The sequence below is a fragment of the Hemicordylus capensis genome, chromosome 6 (genome assembly GCF_027244095.1).
Source record: "Hemicordylus capensis ecotype Gifberg chromosome 6, rHemCap1.1.pri, whole genome shotgun sequence".
In the NCBI taxonomy this organism is placed as follows: domain Eukaryota; kingdom Metazoa; phylum Chordata; class Lepidosauria; order Squamata; family Cordylidae; genus Hemicordylus; species Hemicordylus capensis.
In genome coordinates, this window is record NC_069662.1 from 79,622,710 (window position 1) to 79,637,609 (window position 14,900).

The window sequence follows — 14,900 nt, forward strand, 5'->3', positions numbered from 1 at the left end:
GTTAAGAAGACAAAATAAAGTAAATATAGGTTGAAAAATTCTTTCTTTCAGAGGTCTTTTTGAAAAAATCAATTTTTTCTTACTTTGCACAGGCAAGCTCATATGCTTGTGCAGAAAGGTAAAATAATAAACATTCAAAGGGAGAAAATGGGTAGCAAGCACTGTGAGGGCACATGTGCAAAATCTGTTATAAATATTCTAAAATTTTCTTTTCTTGCTGGAAGGCAAGCTCAAAATAAAATGCACTCTAAATAAAGGGCCTCTTTTGAGCTCGGAGCAAAACAACCCAATTTTGATTGACATTTTGAAGACCTGTTTTACTTTTGCTGATTGGTTTTCTGGCACTGGCTTCTGATTGGCTTGCAATCTTCTTGCTTCTTGGTTGGATTGTTATCATACAAATCAAGTGTGTCATGGCCAACTGTGTCCCCATTGGCTGGGGGGAGGGAGGATGGAGTGGGGAACACAAAAGGAGGGAATTTCAAATATTCAAAGGGACTGGGAGGCAGAGAGAGCCCTCATACTGTGCCTCTCTTGAAGATGATACATCAGGAGGAGAGCAGGAAGAAATCAAGCAAGGTTTGATTTTGTGGTTTTCTTTTCTCAGCACAGAGTATAATATGCTGTGCTATTGCTGCTATGACTATTTGGTTTTGCTGGATCTCAGATTGACAAAGGCAGAACTTGGGAGCCTGCTTCCTTGAATTGTAGTTTCTTTTGTTTGCGAGAATAGTGTTGTGGACAGAAATTGGCAGCTCCCTCTTTGTGTATAATATTTCTTTGTGATTGCTGTGATGATCTCCATGTCTGGCCTTGAGACTAACTTGTGCTTCACTCACTGCTGTGCTCTGCTCTGCAATATGCATTGAAAGTTGGACTCAGTCAAAATGAGGCTGAAATTGCTCTAGTTGAGCTTATGGTTGTGCTTGCTGTTAAAGGAGCTGCTGTGGCAGCTATTGCAATGCAAGGAACGTAAGGAATCATAATCATGCGTGAGAGAGCAACTTGTGCCAATGATATTACTGCAGCACAGGCACGGTGGCTGGCAGTTGATTCTGGGTAACCAATTCTTTTTTGGCCATTTTTGGACTGTGTTTGAAATGTGTGTTCTGTGTTGGGAAGGACAGATTCCCTTTTACTGTGTGCTTCTACAGTTGTTTTTCAAATCCTATGGGTTTTTTTGGGGGGAAAGGTTAAAAATTTGTTTAAAATCGCTCACTCACACATTTCTTTTGTAGGTTGGGTGGTAGGTTGCACCCATCATGCCCTACCATCCAGCCCACTTTGGTGTCCTCAGGAGTTACCCACGGGGAACAATGGGGTGTTTCGAGTTTCCTCATTGTTCCCTATGGCCAAAACATTCACAACATTTCAAGTTTGTTTTGTCGAAACAGCTGGTTCAGCTGCTGTTTCGATGAAACATTTTGTCCATTTTGCAGTTCTTTTCTAGTTTGAAGCAAAATACAAAATCCATTTCATACACATGCCTAGTTATGCAACTGCAGAAACCTAAAGGAGTGGACACCATACATCACTATATGGCATTTCTACTTTCTGTATGGTACCTACACTATATGCTCAATATTAATATTTTTATGAACAATTAGAAAATAGCCTAAGCAGTTATTGCATTAAATATAAAATGTTCATGTGAGACTGCTGATGATGAGACAATTGATGATGAATTAGTCTTACAATGCCAGCTGTAGTTCTGATTTTTACGACTTTTCTTATTATTCTAATGGATTGCTTAAACCCCAAACTATACATCATTTAACAGAAGAATTAGTAATATTTGATGATTTATGGACTTTATAGTGAGAACAGGATTCACAATCACTCTATTTCATGTCTCAACTATGCGTAATTTTCCCCAACCCCAAGACATCATTCAAAAAATATTTCAAATTAAATTAAAAGGAGTGAGTGAAAGATATCCTTACCGTAGCTAATTCATCAAACTTCCCAAAGAGTTCATTCAGAAGCTTCACCAGTTCTTGTGCAGTGCATTGTGATGCCAAGCTGGTGAACCCCACAATGTCTGCAAACAGTATGCTGTGAAGAGAAGAAAGGAAACATGGATATATTACCAGAGATGAAAATATTTTTTTTATTGTGGCTGGGGATGATGGGAGTTGTAGTTCAGCAACATCTAGAGGACCCCAGGTTTGGAACCACTCTAGCAGATTCCTGCAGTGAGCTAGGGGTTGAACTAGAAGACCTCAAGGACCCTTCCAACTCTAAAAGTCCATTATGCAATAACTTTTCAAACCCCAAAGAGCTAAATAATTTCTCCTAACTATGCCTATATGCATTGGATTCTGGTATATGTTTTTAAAAGATTTTCAGGGACTTGATCTAACTTTTTGAAGATGTGTGCTAAAAAAAGAATTACTAACTGTAGCCATTTACATCTAGATTACCACCCTGAAATCCTAAGGTGTTTTCGTTACTTTATTTGATTTACTCCTGTGCGAATAGTTAAGGACTATCAGTAAAGTGAGCTGTATTTGTGTCCATCTGCAAGTTGCATCCATGATTGCCTGCAGCAGGGGTCCCCAACCTGTGGTACTCTAAATGTCCTTCTTAAAATGCAGTGCCAAGAACCTGATACAGTATTCCAAGAGAGTTCTGATAGCACAGAATAGAATGGAACTATTTATTACTTCTCATGATCAGGACAGTTGGCTTCTGTTAATGCAGCCTAAGACTGCATTAGCTTTCTGAGCCGCTGCATCACACTGCTAGCTCATGTTCAACGTTGTCTACTAAGACACCAAGATCCTTTTCAAATGTACTGCTGCCAAATCAGGTCGCCCTATACTTGTCCATTTTATGTGGCTGGTTGCTCCCATCCCCCATCTGGGGTGTGGCCTCTTTCCCCCAGCTCGTATGATGAAGAGTGAGGGTCTGGGGCTCGCTGATTGGCTGATGGGGTCTGGGGATGTTTTGGTGCCAGCTTCCCAATAGTGAGGTGGTGGTGGTGGCAATGTGTCAAGTGGCAAAGCTTTGAGGAAGTGGCCCAGCAATGAGACAGGGCGGATCCCAGGCTAGGCCTGGTAGGCTGATTGGGCCTGTAGGTCGGATTCCTGCCCTTTAGGGAGCCTGGGTGGACTTGCTTTTAGGTTGGGGAAGTTGTGGCATTCCCCTGTGGCACAATTACCCCATGTAGGGCTGAAATCTATGCCCCTACATTAGAGGAGTCGCACAGTATGGTGTCTCCCTGCCCACCGTGCTCAGCCAGTAGATGTTGGTGGTTGTTGCAATTTTTCCTGGGCTATCACATCTTTCCCAGGGGGAGGAGTTGGGTAGCCTACATGCAGGAAGGCCTTTTGGTATGGCCTAGGGCCTGCCCACCTGTATTTTGGGTATTGGGGGGTGGGCAATAGTCTTGTCACCTGGCTTTGCTGCTTGGCTGTGGTGGACCATAAGGGTAGCAGTTAGATGCTAGCAGCTGCCAGTTGGGTTTAAGGCCTTTTAAGGATTTTGCTGGTTCTTGGCAATGGTTAACTGGGATGGGGGGATGGGTCCAAGACCTGTTGGTGGGTACCATTAGTAGAAGGTGCCACTTAAGAAGGCTACTGGGGGGAAAGGGTGCAAGCCGGTTAAGCTGATGAGGCCTCCCCCTTCCCCGCAACCTTTCATCTTTGAAGGATGAGATGGACCTTGGAACTTTGCGGTACTCATTGTGCAGTTGGCAGCCCTGGAGAAGGCCAAGAAGAATCCACCAGCGGGTCTGGGGCGGGGGAGTGGAGGGGATCTGGAGTTCTGTCTCACCCCAAATGGGACAAACAAGGCGGCTAAGAGAGCTAAGCTAATGCAATCTCTATCTGATCACTTTGCTAGGTTGGAAGCGGAAGGTGCAGCTCCTGCACCAGTGGACCTGACTGAGATACCATCAGCACCAGCGCCTGCCCTTTCTGAAGGTGGTGCACCCGTGGATCTGGGTACAGGTGAGGCACCTTTAGGGGTGTTTCCACAGCTGGCTACTACCAGCAGCCATTTCTAGGGCTGCTGGTTGGGCTGCCTAGTGCCTACCCTGGGCTTCAAGGGTGTCCAGGCAGCATTTTGTCCCGTGGGGGGTGTGTAATCAGGTATGGCAGGGTGGTAGTCAGCCAAAGCACTTGGGCAGGCTCAATAGGCACTGGTTCTGGGGCTTTGCCTGGCACCCTCTCTCTGGAGAATTACCCTTATGGTGGGGTATCACTCCCCTTCAGTGGTCACCTTCTCCAGGCCATGAAGGAGTGCATATGGCAAGGCAACTATTTTGACATCTTCCAGTTATTGTTTAGGGAACATGAGACTGTCTCTAAGAAAGGCAGTCAGGCTAGCGAACATGAGAAGAGCAAGCGTAGGCACACTGAATGCAATTGGACAAACTGCATTACTGCATCATCCATCCATCTGTCTATCTATCCACACACACAGCCTTACCACTGTCCAATCTGTCCAAAAGTGTGTGTGTGTGTGTGTGTGTGTGTGTGTGTGTGTGTGTGTGTGTGTTGATGTTGATGCAGGTCCAGCCTGTGTGGGGCCCCATTTTGGTTAAATACTTTGACATTATTCACTCTGGGTATATGGATTTATCTGGAAATTTGTGGCAGTGGTATGACCAGTGTTTCCACGAAAGAGCAGCACTGGAACCTGGGATCTAATGGGACAGGCAGCATCCAGAACTCTGGCTCCAGATCATGGCCCCATCTCGTCCCATGCAGGGTGAGCATTCTGATAGTGGGTACATGATTTCCTGGATCCCTGCAGCTGGTCCCCCCAAGCTGGTTCAACCCCAGCTGGTATGCTGGGAATTTAACTGTGGGGGGCACTGCACCTGGTCCCCATGCAAGTTTTGCCACGACTGTGGCTTCTGTGGGGGTAAGCAACCTGGCATCAATTGTGACAGGGTGTGGGGATTTTGGGAAGTGGGGACCAACAACAGTCAGGGGAAAAAGAGAGGAGGGGTCAATCCCTCCCCCACTGGAAAAGTGACCTAGCCTTATTAAAGTACATGGGCTGTGTGATTTGCTCCTGGATTATCCTTCCAGGGCTGCAGCTGAGTATGTTTTACAGGGTTTTAGTATGGGCTTTAGGATTCCATGAAAATTCCCTCACGTTCATGCAGACGCTGGTAACTTGTGGTCAGGGGATGGAAGACATTGTCTTCTGAAAGATTCAGAAAGAGGTGGCCTTGGGTTGAGTGCTGGGGCCCTATGAGGCCTTACCACTGTCCAATCTGTGGGTGTTGCTTTTGGGTGCAGTGCCCATGAAGGCACCTGGGCCTTTAGACTGATCCACCACCTGCCTTCCCTGAAGGGTTCTTTGATCAACGATGGCAAACAGTGGCATACTGGCAGAGCTTTGCTCTGTTCAGTATACATTGTTTGATCAAGTGGTGCACACTGCACACAGTTGTGGGCCTGCAGTGTTTCTGGCAAAATGTGAGTGATATAGAGTCTGCATTTTGGTTGTTACCTGTGCACCCCCTTGACTTTTCTCTCTTAGCTTTTGGGGCTCTTATTACATTGACAGGGCTTTGTTGATGGGCTGCTCTATATAATGTGCTGCCTTTGAAATGTTCAGTACCATGTTAGAGTGGGCTGTTAGGCACAGGGCTGGGATGGGCACTACTGCTCATTTCCTTGAAAATTTTCTGTTTGAGGACCCAGGCAGCTTTGGCAATGTGCGCATTTGTTGTGCAAGTTCATATAGCTGTGCCAGGACCTGGGGGTGCCCCTTGCGAGGGACAAAACTCAGGGTCTGGTTACCAAGCTCACATTTTTGGGTTTGGAACTGGATACAGTGGCAGGTTGTCCCTGGCTACCAGTGTTGATCCTCAGGGACAAGTAGCAGTGGTGCCTGACTGTCAAGAAGGTCACCCTCAGGCAGTTACAGGCTCTGCTTGGGCATCTGAACTTTGCTTGCAAGGTTGTGGTACCTGGAAGGGCATATTTTTCTAGCTGATTTATACAGAGGATTGGCTATGGTTATAAGGGATGGTGGGTGGTGGAAAGGGCCATGCTAGGCTGGCCCTTCCCCATGGCAGGTACAATGTGGCATACAGGGGTAGTTTAGGGGTGGTGCGTGTTTGGTGTGAAGAGGGGTCCTTGACAGTCCCTAGATGCTTTACAGCTCAAGGAGCACTGCCTTGGACTTATTCTAATATGCGGGGGGTCACCAACCTTAAAGGCTATATGGCTTGAGGAAGGTGATTCCTTTAAGCAGGTGCCTTTACACTAGGTTGGCTAAGATGGAGAGCATCTGTCTGCAGACAAGTTATTTTGCCCTAAGTATTTAGGTAGGAATTGTGCTGATGGCAGTGAGTCACTACAGGTAGTAAGGGGTGGCGAGCCAATCCTCTTTACCTTTTCAGCTTATGTATTTTAAATAAAGTTGTGGCCCAGTTTGACTCCAATATATGTGTCTCGTGTCTTCATTGGGTATGGGTGCAATGTTTCTTATCCAAATGCAGGATTTTACATGTATCTCTGTTGAACTTCATCTTGTTAGTTTTGGCCCATTATTTGAGCCTGTCAAGAGCAGATGAAATCTGGATTCTGTCTTTAAGGTGTGTGCTATCTCCCACATACACCTAGCTTACTATTATCTGCAAATATGACAAGCATCCACTGTATTCCCTCCTCCAAGTCATTTCTGAAAATGTTGTACAGGGCCCTGCGGCACTCAGCCAGAGCCCTGCAGCACTCAACTTGAAACCTTCTTCCAGACTGATGCAGAGCTATCAATAAGAACTTGCTGGGCACAGTTGTTCAACCAGCTGTGAATCCACCTAATACACCATACACTATAGCAGGGATTCTCAACATTGGGTCCCCAGATGTTATTGGACTTCAACTCCCATAATCCCCAGCCCCAGTAGCCTTTAGTTGGAGATTATGGGAGTTGAAGTCCAATAACATCTGGGGACCCAATGTTGAGAATCCCTGCACTATAGTGAGCCGGGTCTCACGATCAGTGAGACCCGGTTTGGGGAGCTAAGTGGGGAGAGCGGGCTAAGCCCGCTCTCTCTGCACACGAGCAGGGCGGGAGCCCTGGGTGGCTGGATCAGCTGCCCACACAATTGCCGGCTCCGTGATGGAGCCAGCAGGGGCTGGGGGGAGTGGGGGCCGATTGGCCCCCGGAAGCTCGAGCATGCCCTGCACAAGAGCTCGCTCTGCAAACCTGGTTTAAGGGCAGGGGTAGTTAGGCAGGTTACCCGCTTAGGAACCACCAGGCTCGCAGCCGAGCCCGGTGATTCACATGATCGGACGAAATCGGACAAGCCTCCGCTAGCCCGATTTTGTCCCATCGTGTGAATAGCCTCAGTATATACTACAGCATTGCCATGATCTACTAAACAAGTAACTCTGTCAAAAAAGAAGATAAGATTAGTCTGGCATGACAAGTGTAATATGAATGTGTGGAATAACCCTATTTCCTACAAACTGAAAACAGTTTTATTTCCCTTTTGAATAAAGCTGTGGACAAACTTTTTTCCCATCCTTTGATTAGAATTTGGTAGTCACCAAGGTACTGATAAAATTGCTTTGAGGGCTGCCAGTTACCCATCCCTGACATAAGTTGTTGGTAGTTACACAAGTAACAAAAAGCAGAAAGCAGCCCTCAGGCATTTTGTGTGGTCAGATTCTATTTATGTTTACTTGGAGACAGGTTCCACTAAGTTCCATGGGACTCATTCCCAAGTACATACACACAGAACTGCCATTTTAAATGCAGTGCTTGAATTGTGGAGAGTAAGGTAGGAGTTGTTTAAAGAAATCTACAAGCCCATTTCCCCAGCTCTGTCCAATTACAGTCCTTCCCTTTGGTCCCCACAAGCCGCACCACTGGCTGTGTTCATATATAGCAATAGCAATAGCACTTACATTTTTATACCGCTTTATAGCCGGAGCTCTCTAAGCGGTTTACAATGATTTAGCATATTGCCCCCAACATTCTGGGTACTCATTTTACCGACCTCGGAAGGATGGAAGGCTGAGTCAACCTTGAGCCCCTGGTCAGGATCGAACTTGTAACCTTCTGGTTACAGGGCAGCAGTTTTACCACTGCGCCACCAGGGGCTCTTTATATATGGCGCTTTACAAATTGTGCATACAAAATGCATTCCATTCTGGAAGAAAAAGCACTATGAGCCAAACTTATAAGGGCAGATGCATATTAGGAAAGTGTATAGGAATTGTATGCCTTGCCTTCTCCAGTTCAGACTACAAACTGTGCCAAGAGCACTGACCTCTTACTCCAGCTTAATGGGACAATTAACTATGTGCATGAGCTTCTGTGTTTGTTGCAAAACAAACAAACAAACCTCTGCAGCAATAACCCTCTTTCTCTATGTTCTCAATATGCTTATAAAAAGTGGGATGTGGAAAAGGCAATTTTTCCCAAACCTGGGCTTACCCAGCTGAGGTCTAGTTTGGAGGATACATCTAAAACTGTCCTACCCACATGGGATAAGGGACATGAACATGCACATCCCAACTCTGCTCCCAAAATGCTGTTCTGCAGGCTTAAAATTGCACTGGGGCTGCATCAGTGATGCTGATCTTGCCTAATCATTTGAGTAATTCCCCCCTCAATTTACTGAACTCTCTCTCTCCCACATAATCTGACAATGCCCACCAAAGCTAATAATCCATATCTTCAGTCCCCCAAACCTAATTTTTCACCTCAAAAGTGTCTTTCCTCTTCTCCACAAAGAAATAAGTGAGGAGTTGCTCCTCAAGCTTTTCTTTTGCCTGCACCCCTGTGAGGGGAGGCTTTAGAATAACTACTTCCCCACACAGTGATAAGTCTTGGAATGGAGCACCAGGAATGAGGATGTGATGTGTGTTGCTCATGTCCCTCATCAAGTGTGGGTAAGGTCAATTCAGCTGCATCATCTGAACTAGTCTAGAGCAGTGTTCCCACTAATTTTTTTTCATCAGTGAGTGGAATGAGGTTGGTTCTGGGCAGCAGTATCAACTCAGTGTGCGCACATATGCATCATTATGTGCCACTATAGATACTGTGCATGCACACGCGCACACACACATAAATATTGAAGGAAAGAAGTATTATTTACAACTAGCTTAACCTGTGGAGAGCATCTGCACGCTAGTACTTGATTGCTTCCCTCACCCCCTGCCACAGCCCCCCTCACCTCAGAGATCTCTCAACTCTCACCTGAGCCACACTCCTGATCCTCCTCCTCCATCCTGTTGCTTCCACCCCCCTCACCCCTCTTGGTCATGGCTGTAGCATTGCTGGCACCTATTGGCCAAGCTGCAGCCTCCTATCACCAGAGAGCTCCCCACTCTCACCTGAGCCCCGCTCCTGCTCCTCCTCACAGGAGCAGCAGCAGCGGTTGACCGGGCCCTTCCTTGCTGCCGCCACCACCATGGCCACTCGTTTCCCTCAGAATGCTGACAGGCCTGGGCCTATCCCTTGCCTGCCTACCTACCTCTGCCAATGGCCCAAACAGCAGCAGTGGTTGACTCGGTAGCCCAAACAGCAGTAGTGGTTGACTTGGCACTTCTTTGCTGCCGCCGAATTGGCCACTCGTTCCATGGCCATTCATTGAGAGGAGAGCTGCCACTGCCATGGCCACTCATTAAGAGGAAAGCTGGTCTTGTGATAGCAAGCGTGACTTGTCCCCTTAGCTAAGCAGAGTCTGCCCTTGTTGCATATGAAAGGGAGACTTGATGTGTGAGCACTGTAAGATATTCCCATTAGGGGATGGAGTCATCTGGGAAGAGCAGAAGGTTTCAAGTTCCCTCCCTGGCTTCTCCCAGATAGGGCTGAGAGAGATTCCTGCCTGCAACCTTGGAGAAGCCACTGCCAGTCTGTGAAGACAATACTGAGCTAGATAGACCAATGGTCTGACTCAGGATATGGCAGCTTCCTATGTTTTCTATGTTCCCTCAGGCCACTGACAGGCTCGGGCGCATCCTTCACCCTTCCTTCATTCTCTATTCCCCTCCCTTTCTCTCTCCTCCAGTCTCTTTCCTCCTCTGTTTTTCTTCCCCTCCCTTCTGTCCCTTCTTGAGTTAACATCTTGTTCATCTTGCTTCCTCATCTAATTCACACAACGGCAGTCTCCTTCTCCTGAAGGGGCTCTTTCTTCCCTCACAACCCCTCTTTTTGCAGATCCCTGCCCACTGTCCTTTTATATATAGAGATTCCTCTCCTCTACAATCAAGAACATCTTCTGACCAGTAACAGTTGCATTCCAACTGACCTTAACCATCACAGGTTCCTCCTCCTCACTATCTGCATATTGAATCCCCACTGCCCAATCACCAGTGCTTCTGCTCTCACGCACTCCTCCTCCCTATTGGCATATGGAACCCCTACAGTCCAATCAGGTGCTGCTTGCGAACTCTCATGAGAGCTGCAACACACGCGATTAGCCACGGGTATGCCTTAGAGAATTAAATATATAGATTCTATTTATAAAATTATAATATAAAATATTTATTCTATTTGTAAAATTGGATTTCAAGCTATATGCCAGCTTTTGGTTTGAAACTGAGCTCTTAAAATTCCATAAAGACAAAATTTATTCTGTCTGAACTTTTCTGAAAGTGTTGATATGGTGCTTGGTCAAAACCAACTTGACAGAACCATACCATACTGGGTTAGGCATCTGCTTGCTCTACTCTATTATCTTCTCTGCCATTTATCAAAATTTGATAATTCTTGGGGAATAGTGCTAGATTACCTCAGTCGACAAGATCTGAAATAACTGGATCACACATAGAACAAAAGCCTTCAATTAATTAACTAGGAAATATAGTTATAGCTGTTTTCATTACTTAAACACAAGTCTTTTTTAACAGAAAATATTTTTTCTTTTTCAGAAAAATTATGAATATCATAATCTAATTATTATTGTTCTTAGCAGATTTTTAACAATGATTTTAATAATAGATAAAATATTCAGAATTTTTCTGAAATTTTTTTTTCTAAAAAGAAAGACTATAGAATTGATATTCGTGATATTCAATATGATATTCATAATTTTTCTGAAAAAATATTTAAGATTTCGTCAAAAACATAATTTATAATTTTTACCATATTTTAAAGAAGAAAACTATAGAAAAAGAAATTGTACCAAAAGAGGAGTTAATTTATTATCAGATCACCAGGCAACCAGTGGGATCAGATATGTGAAAAGCCTTAGTTACCCGGGGGCAGAGAAAGAAAAACTACAGTCTGTTATCTATATTGTCAGCCTTTATTCTGTGTTTTTACTCATGAGTAAGAAACTTTTGCTTTAGCGGATATCCCACCCAACAGCAGTAACGTCTTCAGAACTGAGAGATTATTCTGGTGGATTAATATAGGATGCCGAAATTAATTGAAGCATATGCCATAACAAACTTTTTTTCCCATCATGGGTATAACTCTAAAGGAACTTTAGGGATAATAATTGTGGTTTGTTTGTAGATGCTTGAGGTGGGTGAAGAGCAAATTATAAATGGGAGACACACGGATCTGGGGAGGGGAATCATAATGTATACTGAATTGTTACCTACATAGAGAGGGACATTTCTTGTCCTCGTAAATTTTTGACTTTTTATGCAGCAGTCTGTCCAGGCTGCCCTGGCCAAGCTGTTGTGATAGGAAAAAATCCTGAGTCACACAAACACAGACAGCAGCACTCTCTGCTCCTCCATTCCCTTGCATGCGACTTGCCAGGCTTCTGTGATACCATTCAAGCCTAACACATGCTTGCTTGCTCTCAGTGCCTACTATGGCAGGGCAGGGAGCAACTTGGACTGTTCCACCTCCCTCACCCAGCCAGCTGCTGCCACAGCTGCAGCAGCCCCTGGCCACACTAAGCAGCAAGGACATCAAGTGCTGGGGGACAGCCACCAGAAGTCCGAGAGGGAACACAACAGTGGGAGCAGTGGCTGTAGCTGACTGCACCCCAGTCCCGGTTACCAAAAGACAGCATGAGCAGCAGTGCAGTGAGAAAGCGCAGCTGCTGAAAACAGCTGCATGGGGGTCTGGAGGTCTGTGCATGTGTGTACATTAGAGGGAACAGTGGTCTAGAGAATCCCATTGGAAAGGGGCACCAACTGAGACACAGGGTAGATGGCACTGATGTACAATAGAACTCTTCCTCACCAGTGAAATCTCAGGACCACCTATGACAAAGATTGACATTAACAGGGGTCTTATCTTGTTCCGGGCTGGGACCTACCTTCCTGCCCTTGATTACTTCTACAAGAGATTTTTCAGGAATGTATTCTTTTCTTTTATGCCCTGCTTTCTGGACTTTCACCAAGCAAAGAGGTCACATAGTGAGGCTATTCTCACGATGGGCAAAAACTGAGCTAAAGGAGCTCAGCCTGGTTTTCCCCCATCGTGAGAACCACTGGGCTCGCAGGTGAGCGTGGTGGTTCTCTGGCCGCTAACCCACCAAAGAAGTCCTCCCCTTAACCCAGGTTAGGGGAGCAAGTGCTCCGCTAACCTGAGTTTTCTGATCATGTGCCACCGCTGCGTGGCTCCACACATGGTGACACATGAGGAGACCCCCACCGGGAGGCTGAAACAAGCCTCCTGGTCCCAGGGGTATCCCTAGGATGCCCCGAGCACTCATCCTGGGATTTCCAGGGACCAGGCGGCCCCAGATCCCCGCCGCCACAACCGGCTCTGTGATGGAGCCAATAATCTTGTGGGCAGCCAATTGGCCACCCAGGGACAGCTCAGCAATCATCTCCTGGGAGAGGTAAGTTAAACTCTCCCCACAGACCTTCACCCCACAGACCCTCTGGAAGCTCTTCTCACCAATTGTGAGAAGAGCTTCAGTGTGTGTATCTGTGCTCATGCTAAGTAGGAGCTGTGGGGGTCTGCACTCAGATTGAAACTATGGCATGGGGGAAGGGCTTTTATCATTTGTTGATCTCATCACCTGAATCCACATTAGGACTCCCACTATTGCTGTGTCCCCTGAGAAAAAGAATTCCAACTCGAGTCAATGGGAAATCTTTGGCGATGGCAGCTCATCCATTTCCCACTCTAAAACAGTGGAAAGAGGAGGAGACCCCACTGCACCCCCAATGGGGATGCATTTGCTAATGGGGAGAGCAGGAAGAAGAAGAACTGTTGTTGAATCCTGTGAGCATTTCATACACTCACCCTCCCCATGAGAGAATGGGCTTCATCCCAGAGGATCTTGCTTTCGGAAGAAGCCCATTTATGGATAGGAAGGGTAGGAGAAGGTAGCAGCCATGTGAGCCTCTCATTGAGAGGTTTGTACCACACAAAGGTGGGCACTAGCTCTTCAGGGATCAGCCAGGTGGATGCTTTCAGAGGCATAAGTTCCTGGGCCTGCACCCAACCTTGCCAACTCTTAAGTTGGCCCTGTCCCATGCCACAGCCCTGATCTGTATCAACTACGCAGGTGCTAGTTAGCATTTTAAAAAGACACAGCTCGCTCGCTCTCATTCACACACACTCTCTCACACACACATACACACTTAGACACACCAAGACAGCTTGAATTCTTGGGGTATGGCAGGAGACTGACAGGCGGGAGCATCTGAACAAACTAAATGCAATGGGGAAGTGGGGTCAGGACCACTAAAAAGAGATCCTTCCTGGGGACATAACATGAGTGGAGTTGGATAAAGCAATGCAGAGCAAAGGACTAGACTGCCTGCCACAGGCAGGCATGTAGCCATAGAGGGATATGGTGGAGTTGCAGAGTATGGAGCATTCAAAAAACAGTACTTAAGGCAACTATCCAAAAACAGTACCTAAGGTAACAGTACCTAAGGCAACTATCACAAAAGGGCAGGGAAGTAAGATGCCCTGCCATTTCAGCCATACTTAAATGATGCAGATAGTGCATCAGTACCATGACATTACACCACCCTGCCTTCATCTGAAGCTAAGGGGGTTTGCATAAAAAGAACACTGAAAATTGGGCTTTAAAATTTCAAACAGGTTTGTAAATATTCTGACTGACATCCAAACCTCTTTCTCACTTTGGATTTCAGCATTTTTGAATATTTACACACATGCCACATAACAGTCGTCAACCTCTACTATCTCCTTGAATGTGCACCTCTCTCTCATTGCTCTCTTCCAAGCCTCATCTGTTTCCTCTCCCCAGAGGCCCATTCCCACTTCACATCCTTGAGGGACTTAAATGAGCCACAGCTGCCTCAATTAATCAGGAAGACCTCAGCAGTTTCACACAAGGTATAACACCTGATAAAAGTGTGTGTCAGCATGAGGGCTGCCCTGTAATACTGAACAGTGGAGCTCAATGATGTAGGAATGAGCTCGTATCCCATAATGAAGGACACTTTGAACAAAAGTAATTGAGTTTGCTGACTAAGAACTAAATTTTACATTATAATACTGCCACATGTAACATTACCCTGAGAGCTCTTCCCCAACTTTAAAGCTTCATTGGGAAGGGATGGCTAGTAGCAAAGAAACAGAGGAGAGGGATGCTTTTTTAAAGCTTACTTTCCTTAAGGAAAGTAAGATTATGAGATCACCCACCCGATTCAAGATGGTGGAGGCGTGAATGTTTGCGGCACAAGTGGGCTAACTTGTGGACCGTCTAACTGATTTGAACCAAATTTGATGAGATGATGTCACCCACCCCGATTCAAGATGGTGGAGGCATGAATGTTTGAGGCACAAGTGGGCTAACTTCTGGACCATCTAACTGACTTGAACCAAAGTTGATGAGATGATGTTACCCACCCCTATTCAAGATGGTGGAGGCATGAATGTTTGCAGCACAAGTGGGTTAACTTGTGGACCGTCAAACTGATCTGAACCAAATTTGATGCAGTTGTAGTGAGTAAAACAAAGGGACACCTCAATGGTATAGTTTGTGATGATGTCATCCACCCCAATTCAAGGTGGCAGACATGTGA

The 14,900-nt window shown here is 45.9% G+C and overlaps 1 protein-coding gene across 2 annotated transcripts in view; it reads right to left on the bottom strand.

The window, feature by feature from the left end:
* The window catches only part of ADCY1 (adenylate cyclase 1), a 285,419-nt gene that overhangs the window by 120,906 nt on the left and 149,613 nt on the right, over positions 1 to 14,900 (bottom strand). For both annotated transcript variants that reach the window (XR_008309536.1, XM_053259719.1), the window contains exon 4: positions 1,944 to 2,055. Coding sequence is in view for 1 of the 2 variants with exons in the window: in XM_053259719.1 (XP_053115694.1) it covers positions 1,944 to 2,055 (112 nt within the window). In the remaining variant the exon portion in view is untranslated. The remainder of the gene's footprint in view (positions 1 to 1,943; positions 2,056 to 14,900) is intronic.